The sequence below is a fragment of the Tribolium castaneum genome, chromosome 1, assembly GCF_031307605.1.
Source record: "Tribolium castaneum strain GA2 chromosome 1, icTriCast1.1, whole genome shotgun sequence".
NCBI classification, from domain to species: Eukaryota; Metazoa; Arthropoda; class Insecta; order Coleoptera; family Tenebrionidae; genus Tribolium; species Tribolium castaneum.
The window spans coordinates 10,301,569-10,327,928 of NC_087394.1; the positions used below are offsets into that span (position 1 = coordinate 10,301,569).

The following is a 26,360-nucleotide window of genomic DNA, read 5'->3' on the forward strand; positions in this document are numbered from 1 at the left end:
CCTTCCCATATGTTTATGTTCACTGTGATTCCTTCGACAGAATAGTAATTTTCCGTACTTATCATAAAAAGTTTTAGCCAAAAATGCACTGGAGTCTTGAAAGAACAATCTGAAACTTTTTTAATTGTTGACTTTGTAAAAATACCATTGTCAGTTTTTCACATAAATTATTTGAGAAAATATTTTTCCCTATCTGTCCACCATGCTTCCCTCGACAGAATTGTAATTTTCTACACTTATTACATAGAAAAATTTGCTTTTAGCCAAAAATGCACCGGAGTCTTCGCATAGGCAGCGGGCCTTTGGACGGCAACTCCTTGTCCGCTCTAAGGTCCGGTCCCTACGAGGGCAAAATCGCCGGTCTCTACGACCTGGAGGAGACGCTCGGCAGAGGCCACTTCGCCGTCGTGAAACTCGCCAGACACGTCTTCACCGGCGAGAAAGTCGCCGTCAAAGTCATCGACAAAAGCAAGCTGGACGAAGTCTCCAAAGCCCACCTCTTCCAAGAAGTGCGCTGCATGAAGCTAGTGCAACACCCGAACGTCGTACGTCTGTACGAAGTCATCGACACAGCCACCAAACTCTACCTGATCCTAGAACTGGGAGATGGTGGCGATTTGTACGACTATATCATGCGACATGACACCGGTTTATCGGAACAACTGGCCAAAGAGTATTTCAGACAAATCGTCCGCGCGATTTCGTACTGCCATCAGTTGCACGTCGTCCATCGCGACCTTAAACCGGAAAACGTGGTGTTTTTCGAAAAGTTAGGAGTGGTGAAGTTGACTGATTTTGGGTTCAGTAATAAATTTTGTCCGGGACAAAAACTAGAAACTTCCTGTGGTAGTTTAGCGTATTCTGCGCCCGAAATTTTGTTGGGCGACTCTTATGATGCTCCAGCTGTTGATATTTGGTCGTTGGGTGTGATTTTGTACATGTTAGTGTGTGGACAAGCGCCGTTTCAAGAAGCCAACGATTCGGAAACTTTAACCATGATCATGGACTGTAAATATAGTGTTCCTCCGCATGTTTCAAAAGACTGTCAAGAGTGAGTCACTTTAACTAAAACCCTACAATTCCTAACGAAATTTTTTGCAGTTTAATCGCTCGAATGTTAGTTAGAAATCCGGAAAAGAGGGCAACACTTGCGGAAATAGCCGGTCATAAGTGGTTAAAGGTCGACAAACAGGACAATCCACCGATTGATACTCTACCTTTAGTTTCACGAGAGCAGTTAAGTGAGGAAGATCACAATGTGATTGTTCAAAAAATTGTGAATGGAAATATCGCTACCAAAGAGGAAATCCAAGAGTAAGTTGCAAGTGTGTGAAGATTTGTTTCGTTATTGTTTTTCTTTCAGATGTCTTGATAAAAATGAATACAATCATATTACCGCTACGTATTATTTGTTAGCTGAAAGAAAATTGAGAGCAAAGCGACAAGATCAAGCAAATAAGAATAAAAGGCCGGAACATTTGGCTGTACCACATAACTCACCGGCTCCCAAGAGGGATAATAATGGCACTGGACCTACTCCTTGTCTGCTGTCTGTACCCAGGACGCCAGGAGATGTACCACAAGTAAGTTTTTACCTTTCTTTATAAAAATACAAAATCTTGAACATTTTTATCTTAAAACATGATTTTATACACGTGGTAATAATTTAACAAAAGGGAATGCGACAAAAATGTTTGAAGATCAAATTACAAAAGTGCAACTACAATGTTTATAATATATTTTATATTTATATTATATAATATATTATAAATATATTTGAAACTGGAAAAAATAATACAAAAAATCAAACATATTTTATTTGCAAACACAACTTGATGGCCATCCAGAAGATTTACTTCGAAAAAAATACAAAAACTTTAACAAAAAAATACGTGCGAAGTGGCGTTAGCACAGTTTTGTGTAGAATTTTAGTGAAATCAAGTGCAAAGTAATTTTAGTAGGAATTTGTAGCGAAAATGTAACCTCACCGTTTTCCACATTAAAAAATAATAAATTTATAATAAATGTTTTATTTTCAATTAAAAAGACACCAAATCCAATAACCGTCTAAAAGTTATTCTGTTTTAAAAATGGTAGTTTTCTTAACTATTTTCACCTGGGTCTCAAAATTTGACCACAGGAACTAAAAATTCATTTAACAATAATGGTTGAAGGCAGCAGAATATGTATTTCATCTTTGATTACAGGTTGGATAAAAAAATAATAATGTTTTATTAAGCTATAGAGTATGAGTGTTTATATAAAAAAGCTGGACAAATAAAAAATTGAGAGCTTGTATTTGAGTACACATTTGATACAGAACTTTGGAATGATTTAAATCGCTCTATTTAGGCCGAAAGCAACAATTTTCATATTTTCTGGTCAAAATACCTTTCTTGGTGTATCACAAAAGAGGTTCATGTCATTTAATATTTTGAAGATGTTGTTTGTAATTCAAAGGGAGTTGGTACTACAACTTTCAAAAGTACACTAAGAGGTGTACTCTTGAAAATAAAAATTTTTCTAATTTTTTGGTTACTCGTCTTTTTTGAGAAAGAAAGTGGCTCACCCTTTATAGATTGATATCAATTTGTACACCTCGGTTCCACGTTTTCAACGATTTTTCGCTGAAAAAATAGCCAAATTGCCCGTGAATAGCCCAGACTGCTTTATTTTCGTTGAAAATATCGCCTTTGGACTAATTTCGTTGAAATACATCTATTTTTAAATACCTGTGGATGTTTAAAAATCTACGAATTTAAAAACTATTTTTTGTCAAATGCTTTGGATGGCTTACTTCTTTTTTTTGACTGAAAACCTTGATCTTCAAACTACTAGTTTCGCTGAAGTAAGTTGATTTTCGATAATTTAATACACCTGTTCTTTGAAAGTAGAGGTTTTTTTACGAATGCTTACTTACAAACTAGCCATATTGCCTTAAAATGGCTCTGACTGACTAGTTTTGTTAAAAATGACAATTTCTGAACTGTTTTTCGTAAAATACCTGTGTTTACAATTAGTCTTGGCTTATAACTAATGTGTGAATGGCAGCGAACAACAATTTTCAAATTAGTTTAAACCATTAACCATTACCAGGTGGTAATGGTTAAAGTATTTTAATTGAAAGCTACTAGTCTCGTTATAATTTTTCAAGATTCCTAGTTTAAAAATAAGCCAAGTCATCAAGTCGTCTTGTTTTTACCCAAAATAAACTTTTATGTACAAGTTTTTTTTTGGAAGAACCTTGATTTTCTGCAATTATTCTACTAAAATATGAGTAAATAAGCCAAATTACCTGAGAATGGCTCAGACTGAAAACGACAATTTTTGGAATGGCTTCGTTAAAATACGAGCTTATAATCGTAAATAGCATACGAGTGGCTCAAGACGTTTTATTTTCACTGAAAACAACTATTTTTGCACTTATTTAACTGCAATATTTGGAGATTCAACAAGTTCTCACTCTAAAATAGCCAAAACGCTTTGAAATTTTCAAACTAGTTGATACAAATAAGTTAATTTTCGAATTTTTATCTACGAGTATTACCAAAAGAGTGATGAGGTGTGTGGGTATTAAGCAGGACTTTCTTTGTAATCTGAAGAAGACAAAACTGTTTTAAAATTGCATAGGAAGAGATCTTTATCTGGACTGGATTGGACAGGAATTAATCCAGTATAAATTATAGTAAAGCACAATTCAAAATCTAGGCCAAAATGTAATGGTTTTTGAGTGATATTTTCTCATAGTTTAATGAAAAAACATCCAAAGAGATAACTCATGAAAGGGTAAATGTTGCATAGTTAAAGTTCCAGTTTATTTAATAAAAAACGTCAAGCCTTTATCTTATTTCGTGACACAGTGTGTGAGAGTGTATGCATTTGACAGTCGTGTATATATTTTAACAGGTTATAGAGCTCATAAGATGTTTAAAATAACTCAACTTGCCTTATACGAATGTTTACTGTTTCTCAGATCTGCAACCTACACATTAGCGTCGAAAAATTCATCAAAAAAATGCAATATAAACGTAGTTTTATTTGTCTTTTAAGTTATTCCAAAGTTTCCTTGGCTAGGAAAAAGTAGTCCGTGATATTTTTTGTGGTGGTTTTAACTCATTTTTAAAGCAATGTTATATTATATGGTTTCAAAACCACTGTCAGAGAATTTTGTTGGTAAAGTTTAAGACTAGCTTGAAAATTTATTCGCCGACTAAAATCCTCTACATTTAAAGCAATGTTAAAGGTTTTGAAGAACGATCGTCACAGAATTTTATTGTTAAAGTTTATTTAAGACGGCTATAAATTTATTCGCAAACCAAAATCCTTCGTTTCTCAAAATCTATAAACATTCCGATAAAGTTAAGTTCTTTTCACTTCTTTTGAGGTTTACTCTCACCCCTTAATATACATATTCGCGCAACTATCAATAAATAAATAATAAAATAAAAATATAAAATAAATACTTACTTACAGGTATGATATCAAATTTAAATTTCTTATAATACAGAAAATGAGCCGCTGAATTCAATGAAACAAACCGCATTGCTCTACGACTTTTAGTTTTTGAGTTATGAATTTTTTTTTGGTAAATAAAATTTTTCACTATAGATATTGCCTATCTTAATTTTTAGCAAAAAACTTTAAAAGTTTAGATCTTGTTAATAGTTGTTTTAATACAGAAAATGAGCCGCTGAATTCAATGGAACAAACCGCATTGCTCTAAGACTTTTAATTTTCGAGTTATGAATTTTTTTGTTGAATAAACTTTTCCACTATAGGAAATACCTATCTTAATTTTTAGCAAAAAACTTTAAAAGTTTAGATCTTGTTAATAGTTGGTTTAATACAGAAAATGAGCCGCTGAATTCAATGGAGCAAACCGCATTGCTCTACGACTTTTAATTTTCGAGTTATGAATTTTTTCTTGAATAAACTTTTCCACTATAGGAAATACCTACCTTAATTTTTAGCAAAAAACTTTAACAGTTTAGATCTTGTTAATAGTTGGTTTAATACAGAAAATGAGTCGCTGAATTTAATGGAACCGCATTGCTCTACGACTTTTAATTTTTGAGTTATGAATTTTTTTGTTGAATAAACTTTTCCACTATAGGAAATACGTATCTTAATTTTTAGCAAAAAACTTTAAAAGTTTAGATCTTGTTAATAGTTGGTTTAATACAGAAAATGAGCCGCTGAATTCAATAGAACAAACCGCATTGTTCTACGACTTTTAATTTTCGAGTTATGAATTTTTTTGTTGAATAAACTTTTCCACTATAGGAAATACCTATCTTAATTTTTAGCAAAAAACTTTAAAAGTTTAGATCTTGTTAATAGTTGGTTTAATACAGAAAATGAGCCGCTGAATTCAATGGAGCAAACCGCATTGCTCTACGACTTTTAATTTTCGAGTTATGAATTTTTTCTTGAATAAACTTTTCCACTATAGGAAATACCTATCTTAATTTTTAGCAAAAAACTTTAAAAGTTTAGATCTTGTTAATAGTTGGTTTAATACAGAAAATGAGCCGCTGAATTCAATAGAACAAACCGCATTGTTCTACGACTTTTAATTTTCGAGTTATGAATTTTTTTGTTGAATAAACTTTTCCACTATAGGAAATACCTATCTTAATTTTTAGCAAAAAACTTTAACAGTTTAGATCTTGTTAATAGTTGGTTTAATACAGAAAATGAGCCGCTGAATTCAATGGAACAAACCGCATTGCTCTACGACTTTTAATTTTCGAGTTATGAATTTTTTCTTGAATAAACTTTTCCACTATAGGAAATACCTACCTTAATTTTTAGCAAAAAACTTTAACAGTTTAGATCTTGTTAATAGTTGGTTTAATACAGAAAATGAGTCGCTGAATTTAATGGAACCGCATTGCTCTACGACTTTTAATTTTTGAGTTATGAATTTTTTTGTTGAATAAACTTTTCCACTATAGGAAATACCTATCTTAATTTTTAGCAAAAAACTTTAAAAGTTTAGATCTTGTTAATAGTTGGTTTAATACAGAAAATGAGCCGCTGAATTCAATAGAACAAACCGCATTGTTCTACGACTTTTAATTTTCGAGTTATGAATTTTTTTGTTGAATAAACTTTTCCACTATAGGAAATACCTATCTTAATTTTTAGCAAAAAACTTTAAAAGTTAAGATCTTGTTAATAGTTGGTTTAATACAGAAAATGAGCCGCTGAATTCAATGAAACAAACCGCAATGCTCTACGACTTTTAATTTTCGAGTTATGAATTTTTTTGTTGAATAAACTTTTCCACTATAGGAAATACATATCTTAATTTTTAGAAAAAAACTTTAAAAGTTTAGATCTTGTTAATAGTTGGTTTAATACAGAAGATGAGCCGCTGAATTCAATGGAGCAAACCGCATTGCTCTACGACTTTTAATTTTCGAGTTATGAATTTTTTGTTGAATAAACTTTTCCACTATAGGAAATACCTATCTTAATTTTTAGCAAAAAACTTTAAAAGTTTAGATCTTGTTAATAGTTGGTTTAATACAGAAAATGAGCCGCTGAATTCAATAGAACAAACCGCATTGTTCTACGACTTTTAATTTTCGAGTTATGAATTTTTTTGTTGAATAAACTTTTCCACTATAGGAAATACCTATCTTAATTTTTAGCAAAAAACTTTAAAAGTTAAGATCTTGTTAATAGTTGGTTTAATACAGAAAATGAGCCGCTGAATTCAATGAAACAAACCGCAATGCTCTACGACTTTTAATTTTCGAGTTATGAATTTTTTTGTTGAATAAACTTTTCCACTATAGGAAATACATATCTTAATTTTTAGAAAAAAACTTTAAAAGTTTAGATCTTGTTAATAGTTGGTTTAATACAGAAAATGAGCCGCTGAATTCAATGGAGCAAACCGCATTGCTCTACGACTTTTAATTTTCGAGTTATGAATTTTTTGTTGAATAAACTTTTCCACTATAGGAAATACCTATCTTAATTTTTAGCAAAAAACTTTAAAAGTTTAGATCTTGTTAATAGTTGGTTTAATACAGAAAATGAGCCGCTGAATTCAATAGAACAAACCGCATTGTTCTACGACTTTTAATTTTCGAGTTATGAATTTTTTTGTTGAATAAACTTTTCCACTATAGGAAATACCTATCTTAATTTTTAGCAAAAAACTTTAAAAGTTTAGATCTTGTTAATAGTTGGTTTAATACAGAAAATGAGCCGCTGAATTCAATGGAGCAAACCGCATTGCTCTACGACTTTTAATTTTCGAGTTATGAATTTTTTCTTGAATAAACTTTTCCACTATAGGAAATACCTATCTTAATTTTTAGCAAAAAACTTTAAAAGTTTAGATCTTGTTAATAGTTGGTTTAATACAGAAAATGAGCCGCTGAATTCAATAGAACAAACCGCATTGTTCTACGACTTTTAATTTTCGAGTTATGAATTTTTTTGTTGAATAAACTTTTCCACTATAGGAAATACCTATCTTAATTTTTAGCAAAAAACTTTAACAGTTTAGATCTTGTTAATAGTTGGTTTAATACAGAAAATGAGCCGCTGAATTCAATGGAACAAACCGCATTGCTCTACGACTTTTAATTTTCGAGTTATGAATTTTTTCTTGAATAAACTTTTCCACTATAGGAAATACCTACCTTAATTTTTAGCAAAAAACTTTAACAGTTTAGATCTTGTTAATAGTTGGTTTAATACAGAAAATGAGTCGCTGAATTTAATGGAACCGCATTGCTCTACGACTTTTAATTTTTGAGTTATGAATTTTTTTGTTGAATAAACTTTTCCACTATAGGAAATACCTATCTTCATTTTTAGCAAAAAACTTTAAAAGTTAAGATCTTGTTAATAGTTGGTTTAATACAGAAAATGAGCCGCTGAATTCAATGAAACAAACCGCAATGCTCTACGACTTTTAATTTTCGAGTTATGAATTTTTTTGTTGAATAAACTTTTCCACTATAGGAAATACATATCTTAATTTTTAGAAAAAAACTTTAAAAGTTTAGATCTTGTTAATAGTTGGTTTAATACAGAAAATGAGCCGCTGAATTCAATGGAGCAAACCGCATTGCTCTACGACTTTTAATTTTCGAGTTATGAATTTTTTGTTGAATAAACTTTTCCACTATAGGAAATACCTATCTTAATTTTTAGCAAAAAACTTTAAAAGTTTAGATCTTGTTAATAGTTGGTTTAATACAGAAAATGAGCCGCTGAATTCAATAGAACAAACCGCATTGTTCTACGACTTTTAATTTTCGAGTTATGAATTTTTTTGTTGAATAAACTTTTCCACTATAGGAAATACCTATCTTAATTTTTAGCAAAAAACTTTAAAAGTTTAGATCTTGTTAATAGTTGGTTTAATACAGAAAATGAGCCGCTGAATTCAATGGAGCAAACCGCATTGCTCTACGACTTTTAATTTTCGAGTTATGAATTTTTTCTTGAATAAACTTTTCCACTATAGGAAATACCTATCTTAATTTTTAGCAAAAAACTTTAAAAGTTTAGATCTTGTTAATAGTTGGTTTAATACAGAAAATGAGCCGCTGAATTCAATGGAGCAAACCGCATTGCTCTACGACTTTTAATTTTCGAGTTATGAATTTTTTTGTTGAATAAACTTTTCCACTATAGGAAATACATATCTTAATTTTTAGAAAAAAACTTTAAAAGTTTAGATCTTGTTAATAGTTGGTTTAATACAGAAAATGAGCCGCTGAATTCAATGGAGCAAACCGCATTGCTCTACGAGTTTTAATTTTCGAGTTATGAATTTTTTGTTAAATAAACTTTTCCACTACAGGAAATACCTATCTTAATTTTTAGCAAAAAACTTTAAAAGTTTAGATCTTGTTAATAGTTGGTTTAATACAGAAAATGAGCCGCTGAATTCAATGGAGCAAACCGCATTGCTCTACGACTTTTAATTTTCGAGTTATGAATTTTTTTGTTGAATAAACTTTTCCACTATAGGAAATACCTATCTTAATTTTTAGCAAAAAACTTTAAAAGTTTAGATCTTGTTAATAGTTGGTTTAATACAGAAAATGAGCCGCTGAATTCAATGGAGCAAACCGCATTGCTCTACGACTTTTAATTTTCGAGTTATGAATTTTTTGTTGAATAAACTTTTCCACTATAGGAAATACCTATCTTAATTTTTAGCAAAAAACTTTAAAAGTTTAGATCTTGTTAATAGTTGGTTTAATACAGAAAATGAGCCGCTGAATTCAATAGAACAAACCGCATTGTTCTACGACTTTTAATTTTCGAGTTATGAATTTTTTTGTTGAATAAACTTTTCCACTATAGGAAATACCTATCTTAATTTTTAGCAAAAAACTTTAAAAGTTTAGATCTTGTTAATAGTTGGTTTAATACAGAAAATGAGCCGCTGAATTCAATGGAGCAAACCGCATTGCTCTACGACTTTTAATTTTCGAGTTATGAATTTTTTCTTGAATAAACTTTTCCACTATAGGAAATACCTATCTTAATTTTTAGCAAAAAACTTTAAAAGTTTAGATCTTGTTAATAGTTGGTTTAATACAGAAAATGAGCCGCTGAATTCAATGGAGCAAACCGCATTGCTCTACGACTTTTAATTTTCGAGTTATGAATTTTTTTGTTGAATAAACTTTTCCACTATAGGAAATACATATCTTAATTTTTAGAAAAAAACTTTAAAAGTTTAGATCTTGTTAATAGTTGGTTTAATACAGAAAATGAGCCGCTGAATTCAATGGAGCAAACCGCATTGCTCTACGAGTTTTAATTTTCGAGTTATGAATTTTTTGTTAAATAAACTTTTCCACTATAGGAAATACCTATCTTAATTTTTAGCAAAAAACTTTAAAAGTTTAGATCTTGTTAATAGTTGGTTTAATACAGAAAATGAGCCGCTGAATTCAATGGAGCAAACCGCATTGCTCTACGACTTTTAATTTTCGAGTTATGAATTTTTTTGTTGAATAAACTTTTCCACTATAGGAAATACCTATCTTAATTTTTAGCAAAAAACTTTAACAGTTTAGATCTTGTTAATAGTTGGTTTAATACAGAAAATGAGCCGCTGAATTCAATGGAACAAACCGCATTGCTCTACGACTTTTAATTTTCGAGTTATGAATTTTTTCTTGAATAAACTTTTCCACTATAGGAAATACCTACCTTAATTTTTAGCAAAAAACTTTAACAGTTTAGATCTTGTTAATAGTTGGTTTAATACAGAAAATGAGTCGCTGAATTTAATGGAACCGCATTGCTCTACGACTTTTAATTTTTGAGTTATGAATTTTTTTGTTGAATAAACTTTTCCACTATAGGAAATACCTATCTTAATTTTTAGCAAAAAACTTTAACAGTTTAGATCTTGTTAATAGTTGGTTTAATACAGAAAATGAGCCGCTGAATTCAATGGAACAAACCGCATTGCTCTACGACTTTTAATTTTCGAGTTATGAATTTTTTCTTGAATAAACTTTTCCACTATAGGAAATACCTACCTTAATTTTTAGCAAAAAACTTTAACAGTTTAGATCTTGTTAATAGTTGGTTTAATACAGAAAATGAGTCGCTGAATTTAATGGAACCGCATTGCTCTACGACTTTTAATTTTTGAGTTATGAATTTTTTTGTTGAATAAACTTTTCCACTATAGGAAATACCTATCTTCATTTTTAGCAAAAAACTTTAAAAGTTAAGATCTTGTTAATAGTTGGTTTAATACAGAAAATGAGCCGCTGAATTCAATGAAACAAACCGCAATGCTCTACGACTTTTAATTTTCGAGTTATGAATTTTTTTGTTGAATAAACTTTTCCACTATAGGAAATACATATCTTAATTTTTAGAAAAAAACTTTAAAAGTTTAGATCTTGTTAATAGTTGGTTTAATACAGAAAATGAGCCGCTGAATTCAATGGAGCAAACCGCATTGCTCTACGACTTTTAATTTTCGAGTTATGAATTTTTTGTTGAATAAACTTTTCCACTATAGGAAATACCTATCTTAATTTTTAGCAAAAAACTTTAAAAGTTTAGATCTTGTTAATAGTTGGTTTAATACAGAAAATGAGCCGCTGAATTCAATAGAACAAACCGCATTGTTCTACGACTTTTAATTTTCGAGTTATGAATTTTTTTGTTGAATAAACTTTTCCACTATAGGAAATACCTATCTTAATTTTTAGCAAAAAACTTTAAAAGTTTAGATCTTGTTAATAGTTGGTTTAATACAGAAAATGAGCCGCTGAATTCAATGGAGCAAACCGCATTGCTCTACGACTTTTAATTTTCGAGTTATGAATTTTTTCTTGAATAAACTTTTCCACTATAGGAAATACCTATCTTAATTTTTAGCAAAAAACTTTAAAAGTTTAGATCTTGTTAATAGTTGGTTTAATACAGAAAATGAGCCGCTGAATTCAATGGAGCAAACCGCATTGCTCTACGACTTTTAATTTTCGAGTTATGAATTTTTTTGTTGAATAAACTTTTCCACTATAGGAAATACATATCTTAATTTTTAGAAAAAAACTTTAAAAGTTTAGATCTTGTTAATAGTTGGTTTAATACAGAAAATGAGCCGCTGAATTCAATGGAGCAAACCGCATTGCTCTACGAGTTTTAATTTTCGAGTTATGAATTTTTTGTTAAATAAACTTTTCCACTATAGGAAATACCTATCTTAATTTTTAGCAAAAAACTTTAAAAGTTTAGATCTTGTTAATAGTTGGTTTAATACAGAAAATGAGCCGCTGAATTCAATGGAGCAAACCGCATTGCTCTACGACTTTTAATTTTCGAGTTATGAATTTTTTTGTTGAATAAACTTTTCCACTATAGGAAATACCTATCTTAATTTTTAGCAAAAAACTTTAAAAGTTTAGATCTTGTTAATAGTTGGTTTAATACAGAAAATGAGCCGCTGAATTCAATGGAGCAAACCGCATTGCTCTACGACTTTTAATTTTCGAGTTATGAATTTTTTGTTGAATAAACTTTTCCACTATAGGAAATACCTATCTTAATTTTTAGCAAAAAACTTTAAAAGTTTAGATCTTGTTAATAGTTGGTTTAATACAGAAAATGAGCCGCTGAATTCAATAGAACAAACCGCATTGTTCTACGACTTTTAATTTTCGAGTTATGAATTTTTTTGTTGAATAAACTTTTCCACTATAGGAAATACCTATCTTAATTTTTAGCAAAAAACTTTAAAAGTTTAGATCTTGTTAATAGTTGGTTTAATACAGAAAATGAGCCGCTGAATTCAATGGAGCAAACCGCATTGCTCTACGACTTTTAATTTTCGAGTTATGAATTTTTTCTTGAATAAACTTTTCCACTATAGGAAATACCTATCTTAATTTTTAGCAAAAAACTTTAAAAGTTTAGATCTTGTTAATAGTTGGTTTAATACAGAAAATGAGCCGCTGAATTCAATGGAGCAAACCGCATTGCTCTACGACTTTTAATTTTCGAGTTATGAATTTTTTTGTTGAATAAACTTTTCCACTATAGGAAATACATATCTTAATTTTTAGAAAAAAACTTTAAAAGTTTAGATCTTGTTAATAGTTGGTTTAATACAGAAAATGAGCCGCTGAATTCAATGGAGCAAACCGCATTGCTCTACGAGTTTTAATTTTCGAGTTATGAATTTTTTGTTAAATAAACTTTTCCACTATAGGAAATACCTATCTTAATTTTTAGCAAAAAACTTTAAAAGTTTAGATCTTGTTAATAGTTGGTTTAATACAGAAAATGAGCCGCTGAATTCAATGGAGCAAACCGCATTGCTCTACGACTTTTAATTTTCGAGTTATGAATTTTTTTGTTGAATAAACTTTTCCACTATAGGAAATACCTATCTTAATTTTTAGCAAAAAACTTTAAAAGTTTAGATCTTGTTAATAGTTGGTTTAATACAGAAAATGAGCCGCTGAATTCAATGGAGCAAACCGCATTGCTCTACGACTTTTAATTTTCGAGTAATGAATTTTTTGTTGAATAAACTTTTCCACTATAGGAAATACCTATCTTAATTTTTAGCAAAAAACTTTAAAAGTTTAGATCTTGTTAATAGTTGGTTTAATACAGAAAATGAGCCGCTGAATTCAATGGAGCAAACCGCATTGCTCTACGACTTTTAATTTTCGAGTAATGAATTTTTTGTTGAATAAACTTTTCCACTATAGGAAATACCTATCTTAATTTTTAGCAAACAACTTTAAAAGTTTAGATCTTGTTAATAGTTGGTTTAATACAGAAAATGAGCCGCTGAATTCAATGGAGCAAACCGCATTGCTCTACGACTTTTAATTTTCGAGTAATGAATTTTTTGTTGAATAAACTTTTCCACCATAGGAAATACCTATCTTAATTTTTAGCAAAAAACTTTAAAAGTTTAGATCTTGTTAATAGTTGGTTTAATACAGAAAATGAGCCGCTGAATTCAATGGAGCAAACCGCATTGCTCTACGACTTTTAGTTTTCGAGTTATGAATTTTTGTTGAATAAACTTTTCCACTATAGGAAATACATATCTTAATTTTTAGAAAAAAACTTTAAAAGTTTAGATCTTGTTAATAGTTGGTTTAATACAGAAAATGAGCCGCTGAATTCAATGGAGCAAACCGCATTGCTCTACGAGTTTTAATTTTCGAGTTATGAATTTTTTGTTGAATAAACTTTTCCACTATAGGAAATACCTATCTTAATTTTTAGCAAAAAACTTTAAAAGTTTAGATCTTGTTAATAGTTGGTTTAATACAGAAAATGAGCCGCTGAATTCAATGGAGCAAACCGCATTGCTCTACGACTTTTAATTTTCGAGTTATGAATTTTTTTGTTGAATAAACTTTTCCACTATAGGAAATACCTATCTTAATTTTTAGCAAAAAACTTTAAAAGTTTAGATCTTGTTAATAGTTGGTTTAATACAGAAAATGAGCCGCTGAATTCAATGGAGCAAACCGCATTCCTCTACGACTTTTAATTTTCGAGTAATGAATTTTTTGTTGAGTAAACTTTTCCACTATAGGAAATACCTATCTTAATTTTTAGCAAAAAACTTTAAAAGTTTAGATCTTGTTAATAGTTGGTTTAATACAGAAAATGAGCCGCTGAATTCAATGGAGCAAACCGCATTCCTCTACGACTTTTAATTTTCGAGTAATGAATTTTTTGTTGAGTAAACTTTTCCACTATAGGAAATACCTATCTTAATTTTTAGCAAAAAACTTTAAAAGTTTAGATCTTGTTAATAGTTGGTTTAATACAGAAAATGAGCCGCTGAATTCAATGGAGCAAACCGCATTCCTCTACGACTTTTAATTTTCGAGTAATGAATTTTTTGTTGAGTAAACTTTTCCACTATAGGAAATACCTATCTTAATTTTTAGCAAAAAACTTTAAAAGTTTAGATCTTGTTAATAGTTGGTTTAATACAGAAAATGAGCCGCTGAATTCAATGAAACAAACCGCAATGCTCTACGACTTTTAATTTTCGAGTTATGAATTTTTTTGTTGAATAAACTTTTCCACTATAGGAAATACATATCTTAATTTTTAGAAAAAAACTTTAAAAGTTTAGATCTTGTTAATAGTTGGTTTAACACAGAAAATGAGCCGCTGAATTCAATGGAGCAAACCGCATTGCTCTACGAGTTTTAATTTTCGAGTTATGAATTTTTTGTTGAATAAACTTTTCCACTATAGGAAATACCTATCTTAATTTTTAGCAAAAAACTTTAAAAGTTTAGATCTTGTTAATAGTTGGTTTAATACAGAAAATGAGCCGCTGAATTCAATGGAGCAAACCGCATTGCTCTACGACTTTTAGTTTTCGAGTTATGAATTTTTGTTGAATAAACTTTTCCACTATAGGAAATACCTATCTTAATTTTTAGAAAAAAACTTTAAAAGTTTAGATCTTGTTAATAGTTGGTTTAATACAGAAAATGAGCCGCTGAATTCAATGGAGCAAACCGCATTGCTCTACGACTTTTAATTTTCGAGTAATGAATTTTTTGTTGAATAAACTTTTCCACTATAGGAAATACCTATCTTAATTTTTAGCAAAAAACTTTAAAAGTTTAGATCTTGTTAATAGTTGGTTTAATACAGAAAATGAGCCGCTGAATTCAATGGAGCAAACCGCATTGCTCTACGACTTTTAATTTTCGAGTAATGAATTTTTTGTTGAATAAACTTTTCCACTATAGGAAATACCTATCTTAATTTTTAGCAAAAAACTTTAAAAGTTTAGATCTTGTTAATAGTTGGTTTAATACAGAAAATGAGCCGCTGAATTCAATGGAGCAAACCGCATTGCTCTACGACTTTTAATTTTCGAGTAATGAATTTTTTGTTAAATAAACTTTTCCACTATAGGAAATACCTATCTTAATTTTTAGCAAAAAACTTTAAAAGTTTAGATCTTGTTAATAGTTGGTTTAATACAGAAAATGAGCCGCTGAATTCAATGGAGCAAACCGCATTCCTCTACGACTTTTAATTTTCGAGTAATGAATTTTTTGTTGAATAAACTTTTCCACTATAGGAAATACCTATCTTAATTTTTAGCAAAAAACTTTAAAAGTTTAGATCTTGTTAATAGTTGGTTTAATACAGAAAATGAGCCGCTGAATTCAATGGAGCAAACCGCATTGCTCTACGACTTTTAATTTTCGAGTAATGAATTTTTTGTTGAATAAACTTTTCCACTATAGGAAATACCTATCTTAATTTTTAGCAAAAAACTTTAAAAGTTTAGATCTTGTTAATAGTTGGTTTAATACAGAAAATGAGCCGCTGAATTCAATGGAGCAAACCGCATTCCTCTACGACTTTTAATTTTCGAGTAATGAATTTTTTGTTGAGTAAACTTTTCCACTATAGGAAATACCTATCTTAATTTTTAGCAAAAAACTTTAAAAGTTTAGATCTTGTTAATAGTTGGTTTAATACAGAAAATGAGCCGCTGAATTCAATGAAACAAACCGCAATGCTCTACGACTTTTAATTTTCGAGTTATGAATTTTTTTGTTGAATAAACTTTTCCACTATAGGAAATACATATCTTAATTTTTAGCAAAAAACTTTAAAAGTTTAGATCTTGTTAATAGTTGGTTTAATACAGAAAATGAGCCGCTGAATTCAATGGAGCAAACCGCATTGCTCTACGACTTTTAATTTTCGAGTTATGAATTTTTTGTTGAATAAACTTTTCCACTATAGGAAATACCTATCTTAATTTTTAGCAAAAAACTTTAAAAGTTTAGATCTTGTTAATAGTTGGTTTAATACAGAAAATGAGCCGCTGAATTCAATGAAACAAACCGCAATGCTCTACGACTTTTAATTTTCGAGTTATGAATTTTTTTGTTGAATAAACTTTTCCACTATAGGAAATACATATCTTAATTTTTAGAAAAAAACTTTAAAAGTTTAGATCTTGTTAATAGTTGGTTTAACACAGAAAATGAGCCGCTGAATTCAATGGAGCAAACCGCATTGCTCTACGAGTTTTAATTTTCGAGTTATGAATTTTTTGTTGAATAAACTTTTCCACTATAGGAAATACCTATCTTAATTTTTAGCAAAAAACTTTAAAAGTTTAGATCTTGTTAATAGTTGGTTTAATACAGAAAATGAGCCGCTGAATTCAATGGAGCAAACCGCATTGCTCTACGACTTTTAATTTTCGAGTAATGAATTTTTTGTTGAATAAACTTTTCCACTATAGGAAATACCTATCTTAATTTTTAGCAAAAAACTTTAAAAGTTTAGATCTTGTTAATAGTTGGTTTAATACAGAAAATGAGCCGCTGAATTCAATGGAGCAAACCGCATTCCTCTACGACTTTTAATTTTCGAGTAATGAATTTTTTGTTGAATAAACTTTTCCACTATAGGAAATACCTATCTTAATTTTTAGCAAAAAACTTTAAAAGTTTAGATCTTGTTAATAGTTGGTTTAATACAGAAAATGAGCCGCTGAATTCAATGGAGCAAACCGCATTGCTCTACGACTTTTAATTTTCGAGTAATGAATTTTTTGTTGAATAAACTTTTCCACTATAGGAAATACCTATCTTAATTTTTAGCAAAAAACTTTAAAAGTTTAGATCTTGTTAATAGTTGGTTTAATACAGAAAATGAGCCGCTGAATTCAATGGAGCAAACCGCATTGCTCTACGACTTTTAATTTTCGAGTTATGAATTTTTTGTTGAATAAACTTTTCCACTATAGGAAATACCTATCTTAATTTTTAGCAAAAAACTTTAAAAGTTTAGATCTTGTTAATAGTTGGTTTAATACAGAAAATGAGCCGCTGAATTCAATGAAACAAACCGCAATGCTCTACGACTTTTAATTTTCGAGTTATGAATTTTTTTGTTGAATAAACTTTTCCACTATAGGAAATACATATCTTAATTTTTAGAAAAAAACTTTAAAAGTTTAGATCTTGTTAATAGTTGGTTTAATACAGAAAATGAGCCGCTGAATTCAATGGAGCAAACCGCATTGCTCTACGAGTTTTAATTTTCGAGTTATGAATTTTTTGTTGAATAAACTTTTCCACTATAGGAAATACCTATCTTAATTTTTAGCAAAAAACTTTAAAAGTTTAGATCTTGTTAATAGTTGGTTTAATACAGAAAATGAGCCGCTGAATTCAATGGAGCAAACCGCATTGCTCTACGACTTTTAATTTTCGAGTTATGAATTTTTTTGTTGAATAAACTTTTCCACTATAGGAAATACCTATCTTAATTTTTAGCAAAAAACTTTAAAAGTTTAGATCTTGTTAATAGTTGGTTTAATACAGAAAATGAGCCGCTGAATTCAATGGAGCAAACCGCATTGCTCTACGACTTTTAATTTTCGAGTTATGAATTTTTTTGTTGAATAAACTTTTCCACTATAGGAAATACCTATCTTAATTTTTAGCAAAAAACTTTAAAAGTTTAGATCTTGTTAATAGTTGGTTTAATACAGAAAATGAGCCGCTGAATTCAATGGAGCAAACCGCATTGCTCTACGACTTTTAATTTTCGAGTTATGAATTTTTTGTTGAATAAACTTTTCCACTATAGGAAATACCTATCTTAATTTTTAGCAAAAAACTTTAAGAGCCGGTTTACAGAACATTTTAATTGCAATTAAATTTTAATCGCGATTAACTTGACATTTGTCAATGCATTTTAAATGGCAACTTAATTCGAATTAGTTTAATTTTGAATTAAATCTTAATTTAGCTTTCTGTAAACCGGCTCTAAAAGTTTAGATCTTGTTAATAGTTGGTTTAATACAGAAAATGAGCCGCTGAATTCAATGGAGCAAACCGCATTGCTCTACGACTTTTAATTTTCGAGTTATGAATTTTTTGTTGAATAAACTTTTCCACAATAGGAAATACCTATCTTAATTTTTATAAAAAAACTTTAAAAGTTTAGATCTTGTTAATAGTTGGTGTAATACAGAAAATGAGCCGCTGAATTCAATGGAGCAAACCGCATTGCTCTACGAGTTTTAATTTTCGAGTTATGAATTTTTTGTTGAATAAACTTTTCCACTATAGGAAATACCTATCTTAATTTTTAGCAAAAAACTTTAAAAGTTTAGATCTTGTTAATAGTTGGTTTAATACAGAAAATGAGCCGCTGAATTCAATGGAGCAAACCGCATTGCTCTACGACTTTTAATTTTCGAGTAATGAATTTTTTGTTGAATAAACTTTTCCACTATAGGAAATACCTATCTTAATTTTTAGCAAAAAACTTTAAAAGTTTAGATCTTGTTAATAGTTGGTTTAATACAGAAAATGAGCCGCTGAATTCAATGGAGCAAACCGCATTGCTCTACGACTTTTAATTTTCGAGTAATGAATTTTTTGTTGAATAAACTTTTCCACTATAGGAAATACCTATCTTAATTTTTAGCAAAAAACTTTAAAAGTTTAGATCTTGTTAATAGTTGGTTTAATACAGAAAATGAGCCGCTGAATTCAATGGAGCAAACCGCATTCCTCTACGACTTTTAATTTTCGAGTAATGAATTTTTTGTTGAATAAACTTTTCCACTATAGGAAATACCTATCTTAATTTTTAGCAAAAAACTTTAAAAGTTTAGATCTTGTTAATAGTTGGTTTAATACAGAAAATGAGCCGCTGAATTCAATGGAGCAAACCGCATTGCTCTACGACTTTTAATTTTCGAGTTATGAATTTTTTGTTGAATAAACTTTTCCACAATAGGAAATACCTATCTTAATTTTTATAAAAAAACTTTAAAAGTTTAGATCTTGTTAATAGTTGGTGTAATACAGAAAATGAGCCGCTGAATTCAATGGAGCAAACCGCATTGCTCTACGACTTTTAATTTTCGAGTTATGAATTTTTTTGTTGAATAAAGTTTTCCACTATAGGAAATACCTATCTTAATTTTTAGCAAAAAACTTTAAAAGTTTAGATCTTGTTAATAGTTGGTTTAATACAGAAAATGAGCCGCTGAATTCAATGGAACAAACCGCATTGCTCTACGACTTTTAGTTTTTGAGTTATGAATTTTTTTGTTCAATAAAATTGTCGACCATAAATAAAGGCTACGCTAAATTTAAACAAAAAATTTAAAAAAATTTATTCTTGTGAAAAATTGATGTATCATGTAAAATGAGCCGTAGAATTCAATGGAACGAACCGCATTTTTAGTGAAAAACTTTGATCGCCTCTGTAGCCGGAACCGTTGCCCAGAGCGGCTCCGGGTTTGGACGAAAAAATAGAAAAAAATAGATAAAATAAAAATAAACGTATTCGCAGGGTTTTGAAAAATACAAAAAGCGCAAATTTTAAATTGAAACAATTTTTTTCTCATGTTTCTCATGAAATTTTAGTCCCCAATTTTTCTCAGCCTGCTGAGAATGCTAAGCTCAACATTTCTGCAATAACTGAAATACCGACAACGGTTGGTACCTTTATCTTTTATTCCTTTTTGTTTAGTCAGCCAAAGTCTTAATTAAGTATTACCAAGTAAAAAAGATAGTTATATTGCTTAACTTATTTCATAACTTTAAGGGCCGGTGTATAGAACATTTCAATTACAATTAAATTTTAATTCGCAAATAAATTAACTTTTGTCATTGTCAATGCAATTTAATTTGAATTAATTAGTTTAATTCTGAATTAAATTTTAATTTCGCATTGTATAGACCGTTGCTTAACTTACAAGTATCATTTCAGTCTGTTACAATTGTTTAAAAACGTTGATTGTTTACAGAGATCTCGCAAATGCAGCATCGTACAGGAAGACGAAGAAGAAGAGGATATTTCCAGCTGCTCCGGCCGTGAAGAACTAGTCCCACCTCTCAACCGTCGCGGCTCCCGCTCCGAAGGCCGCCTTAACTTAGCCCTCCAAGAACGCCTCGCTGAATCGGAACGCCTCAAACCCATCACCGACAAACTCGAAGCCATTGACGGCAACAAAAAACCCAAAGTCCAGCCCTTGCGCCCCGCCAAGGACGAACCTCCCGCCAAATGGCGCATGGGCAAAAGCTCCAGTCTAGTCGAATCCCCAGTCCAGGCAAAAATAATCAAAGACATGGTCCCCAAACCCGACACCACCACCACCACCATCATCACCGACTCCTCCACAATCTCCATTCCCATAATAACGACAAACTCCCCACTATCATGTCAGGCAATCCCCAAATATAAAACCATGCCATCGCCCACTAGAGCACTAAGCGGCGGCTCACCACTTCAACTCAACGAGATTTTCGAAGAGGGTGATGGGCAGGAGACCCCACGGCCTACGTCCAGACAGTTTGTAAGTCGGAACCAAAACCGGACTTCATACGAACAAAGACGGTCCAAGTTTCACAAAGCGAGAACTGCGTCTTGTAGTTCGTCGGATGCGAGTGATGACGATAGTGAAAAGCGGAAGAAAAGGGCGCATAAGTTGAATAATGCGAGTGCTAAGCCCTTTCAAGGGCGGAGGGACAGTCATGATGATAGTAGTGATTCGCAGGAGCCAGGGACTGGGGCTGGAACCGGTGGGAATAATAACAGGATTACTACAACGGTGCAAAATAATACAACCAATACGCAACATTCGCATAAGAATGGGAGTACGGGGGGTGGTACCACAGGGGGGAGGAAAAATACAGGGAGTAATAATATTGTGTTGGGAAGGAGGCATAAGGCTGGGAGGAGGAGGAATGGGGAAACGAGGCTCAGGGAAAGTCAGTCTTTGAATCGCATCACAGAGGTAAGACATAACAATTGTCTTAAAGTCTGTTTTACGTACTTAAGTCAAAAAAGACAAAACTGCTTTTTACAGTTATCCGTAAGGTAATTTAATTTTTGAAATTTTTGTATGGTGTGGTAATTTTTACTTTCTGCAAAGGGTCCGGACTGAACTTTTATCTGCTTTATTCTTGTGTTATCATTAACTTGAGTAATTAAAAACTTGCAGAAACTGAGATCTGAGTTAATTTAAACGTTTCAAGATATTATGCAGAGAAATCAATGGTCTTGCAATTTAATTGAACCTTGAAGAAGTTGATGTTTCAAGATATGGACAAAAATATATTTCATAAAGTCTTTATAAAAATTAGCTAAAACGAATGTTTGCTTTGCTGTTTGATCGTAAAAATTTATTAAAATTTAAGTCACCGAAATCGTATAGTTTTCCATTTGATCTACGATTTTGTCATGTTTATTAAATTAACTTGCATTGTGTTCAAATTGATATTCTTAATACAGTGTGCTCAAAAACTGGCGCACCAACTCAATGGTGTGTGGTAGAGAACTGGTTACATATAAAGGTAAAAACAGTAAAAAATTTCTTTGTATTAAAGTTATTGATAAATAACGGATTTTAGATAAATGATATGTGGCAACGTTGTTATGGTCGCAATGGAATTTGAGCAACAATTCGGAAGTAAAATTATCGTTGGGGGCGCCACTGAACTAGGTCGAAAACAGTAACCATAAATAGTGGGAAAATGTTTATTCGGATATTTTGAGCGTTGTACGAATTTTTAGGCTTCCCAATTATTGCATTGCCTATGCGGAATGACTATTGTGTCTTTGGTACAAGAAACAAATGTTGACAAATTAGTGATGACGAGGAAAACACGAATAAGGAATGACTGTTTAGTTCACTTTCTTTATTGGAAAATTATTACAAAGACATTAAAAAGCCTACCTTTTGGCATAATTTAACGCTTAAATGTATCAGCAGTTGTTAATCTTAATTGTAGTTTTGTAGATTTACCAAAGTATTTCATGAGTTTGTCAGTGGAAAATTCTAACCTAAAATTCACACACTTTACTAATTTATTGGTTTCTTGAGCCCAACTTTGTGTTCACTGTGATCCATTATTTACAGTTTGTAATTAGACAACTGTTTAATCACACTTTGTAATCAAATTTTATTTTTTTTTCACTTTTTATCCACTTTCAAATTCCAACAATTAACACTTTATACCGCAGACCAAGATCAAAACTAGTATTTACCACCACGTACAAAAGTACGTGATACTCTCTAATATAAGCATATAACACTATAGACGCAAAATTGTTAAACAATTCGTTAAATGTCAGTTAAATGTGGAATTACAAAAATTTCGTTACTGTTTTCAACATAGTTCAAAAGTCATCACCAGAGGGCGTCTAGTTAATTTTATTTCCGAATAAAAATAAATTATTTTTGAAACGGTTTCCTAGGAAATAATTCCCAGTGTTGGCACATCTACGCATTGTGTTTTTTTGGATGAATTTTATTTTTTTAAATTAAAAAAATTGCTAAAATCTGATAGTAAATTTAAAAATAATTATTCATCGTTTTGTTACGGAACGATTACCTGGTATGAAACATAAAAACATAAAAAAATAATGAAAATTAAAGAAGTTAACACAATAAGTTTGTAGCTCCAGATTTTTTAAAATATGACTTTAGGAATTTTTTCAACATTTTTCCCGTAGTCTGCACTTGCTTCTCAATAACGTACCACTGGTGCGCCAGTTTTTGAGCACCCTATATAATTTAGAGTCTAAATGAAAAAATACGTTTCTGATAAAAAAAATCATCGGTGGTTGTTTTTTGGTTATCCTTTGATTAAAATAGTAAGCAAAAAGACAATATATGATAAGATGTGAATTTAGACTCACCCTGTATATTTTGGTTGGTATTTTATTATATTCGGCCAAAAGGTCTTTTTCAAGACAAATTGCTAAATTTTTTGAGTATTTTTTCTTGGAAATGCTAATTACGAGTACAGTAAGAACTTAAGAAGTTGGTCTGTTAAATGATAATTGATAAAATAAAGACCATTTCTACCCTTGTGGAGATGAAATGTCCAGCGACATCAAAGAAGAAAAGGGGCCATACGTTTCAAAAAAATTAAAGTCGTGGTAAATGTCAGAATTGTACAAAAACAATTGAGGCGTTGAAATATCAAAGGGGCTAAGTGCCATTTTCTCCTACAATGGGTTTGTGTCATAGAAACAAAGCTTTCCGTGGTTATTCTACTATGATAAATTTGCGTTGCTTGGAAGTGCCATTGTTTAAACAAGTTTTCTTTGAATAACTATTTTTTTTTAATTTGTCACTTAACCCCTTTGATATTTCAATGCTTCAGTTATATTTTTTTGGTCAGTTGAATTTTAAATTCAAAAATCTCAAAAGCAAAAAAAGGTTTTTCGGTTTTTTTATTTAAATATTTCAGCCACTGATAAATACCAGAATTTTGAAACAAATTTTTAGGTTTGCTAGTAAATACTTATCGACCTGTAGACCTCAAAAACCTTTACTTTTATGTTAACATTTTTAGTATGTTTACAACTTGAAATTCTGTTATGTATTAAGAAGAATATAGTCTTGGCATTTTTGTATTAGAACAAAACAGAATTCAAAAATGTGAATATGAAATTTTTTTTAAATAATTGTTTACATCCACTTATATTTAATATTCTGCCACTTCCTTAAAACTGTTTTATTCTTGGTAAATCTTGCACAGTCTATTATATCTCGGAAACAAAAAATCACTTATTCTGACCTTTTTGATATGTGTTTTTATCATCTATCTATTATTTTTGTCCGTGCAGTCATCTTGAGCCAGCCATTTCTTGGAGATTGCTTTATTTTAATCTATCAACATATCAATATTGTAAAAATACCTTAGTTTTTTGATACATGAAAGAAAAATTATTCATATTATGTGTAGTCACGTCTTTGAGAAAAATTTTGACTTTGACAGATAAATTATTATCCTTAAGGTAATGCAAAATTGTGCGTTAAGTACTCTTAATTTTTGAAATTTTTGTATGGTGTGGTAATTTTTACTTTCTGCAAAGGGTCCGGACTGAACTTTTTATCTGCTTTATTCTTGTGTTATCATTAACTTGAGTAATTAAAAACTTGCAGAAACTGATCTGAGTTAATTTAAACGTTTCAAGATATTATGCGGAGAAATCAATGGTCTTGCAATTTAATTGAACCTTGAAGAAGTTGATGTTTCAAGATATGGACAAAAATATGTTTCATAAAGTCTTTATAAAAATTAGCTAAAACGAATGTTTGCTTTGCTGTTTGATCGTAAAAATCTATTAAAATTTAAGTCACCGAAACCGTATAGTTTTCCATTTGATCTACGATTTTGTCTTGTTTATAACTGCATTGTGTTCAAATTGATGTTCTTAATATAATTTAGAGTCTAGGTGAAAAAATACGTTTCTGATAAAAAAATCATCGGTGGTTGTTTTTTGGTTTTCGTTTGATTAAAGTAGTAAGCAAAAATATGTAAGATGTGAATTTAGACTCACCCTGTATATTTTGGCTGGCATTTTATTATTTTCGGCCAAAAGGTCTTTTTCAAGACAAATTGCTAAATTTTTTGAGTATTTTTTCTTGGAATTGCTAATTACGAGATGTGTTCGGTACAGTAAGAACTAAAGAAGTTGGTCTGATAATTGATAATTGATAAAATAAATCTCCTTGTGGAGATGAAATGTCCAGCGACATCAACGAAGAAAAGGGGCCATATGTTTCAAAAAAATTAAAGTCGCCTGTGTGGTAAATGGCAGAATTGTACAAAAACAATTGAGGCGTTGAAATATCAAAGGGGCTAAGTGCCATTTTCTCCTACAATGGGTTTGTGTCATAGAAAAGAGCTAAGTGCCATGGGGAATAATGTTGCAAATAAGTTATGTGCAAAAAACATTTCCGTGGTTAATCTACTATGATAAATTTGCGTTGCTTGGAAGTGCCATTGTTTAAACAAGTTTTCTTTGAATAACTATTTTTTTTAATTTGTCACTTAACCCCTTTGATATTTCAATGCTTCAGTTATATTTTTTTGGTCAGTTGAATTTTAAATTCAAAAATCTCGAAAGGGAAAAAAGTCGGTTTTCTTGCTCAAATATTTCAGCCACTGATAAATACCAGAACTTTAAAACAAATTTTTAGGTTTACTAATAAACACTTATCGGCCTGTAGACCTCAAAAACCTTTACTTTTATGTTAACATTTTTAGTATGTTTACAACTTGAAATTATGTTATGTATTAAGAAGAATATAGTCTTGCCATTTTTGTATTAGAACAAAACAGAATTCAAAAGTTTGAATATGAAATTTTTAAAATTTTTTGATATGTGTTTTTATGATCTATTTATTATTTTTGTCCGTGCAGTCATCTTGAGCCAGCCATTTCTTGGAGATTGCTTTATTTTAATCTACCAACATATCAATATTGTAAAAATCCCGTAGTTTTTTGATATATGAAAGAAAAAAAATTCATATTATGTGTAGTCACCTCTTTGAGAAAAATTTTGACTTTGGCAGATAAATTATTTTCCTTGAAAACACAAAATCTCGAAAACCACATTATATTTTAATGTTGAAGAATGTCTTATGACTTATGATGTAGGAGAAAATTGAAGGTTATTGATTTATATAGTAATGTCAGACCAACCATTTTTTTGGGGACTTATGTTTTATTTCATTTTATTGCATTCTTAAATGTTCTATATATCTCGAAAACAAGATATTACAAACTCCTAGTTGTTTATAGTTATTAATAATATGAGTGCGAAAGCAAAAACTTAAAGTTTGAGGGATGTCGTTATGCAACGAGCGTATGCCAGACAGCCGAGAACTTTAAGCGTTTTCGTATGAGTATTATTCAAATTTTTTTTTGTTGGAACATTTTAATTTAAAAAACGCGTTGTTATGGGAAGCGTGTTTTAAAATAGTGTTATAATATAGGATTCAGATATTAAAAAGAAGGTTTAAAATGTTACCAACAAGAAAATAT

The 26,360-nt window shown here is 30.4% G+C and overlaps 1 protein-coding gene across 1 annotated transcript in view; it reads left to right on the forward strand.

The window, feature by feature from the left end:
* The window catches only part of Snrk (SNF related kinase), a 68,997-nt gene that overhangs the window by 38,014 nt on the left and 4,623 nt on the right, over positions 1-26,360 (forward strand). The window contains exons 3-6 of the mRNA XM_064354622.1: positions 264-1,051; positions 1,102-1,314; positions 1,364-1,583; positions 20,321-21,310. Coding sequence (XP_064210692.1) covers positions 270-1,051; positions 1,102-1,314; positions 1,364-1,583; positions 20,321-21,310 — 2,205 coding nt within the window. The 5' untranslated portion in view covers positions 264-269. The remainder of the gene's footprint in view (positions 1-263; positions 1,052-1,101; positions 1,315-1,363; positions 1,584-20,320; positions 21,311-26,360) is intronic.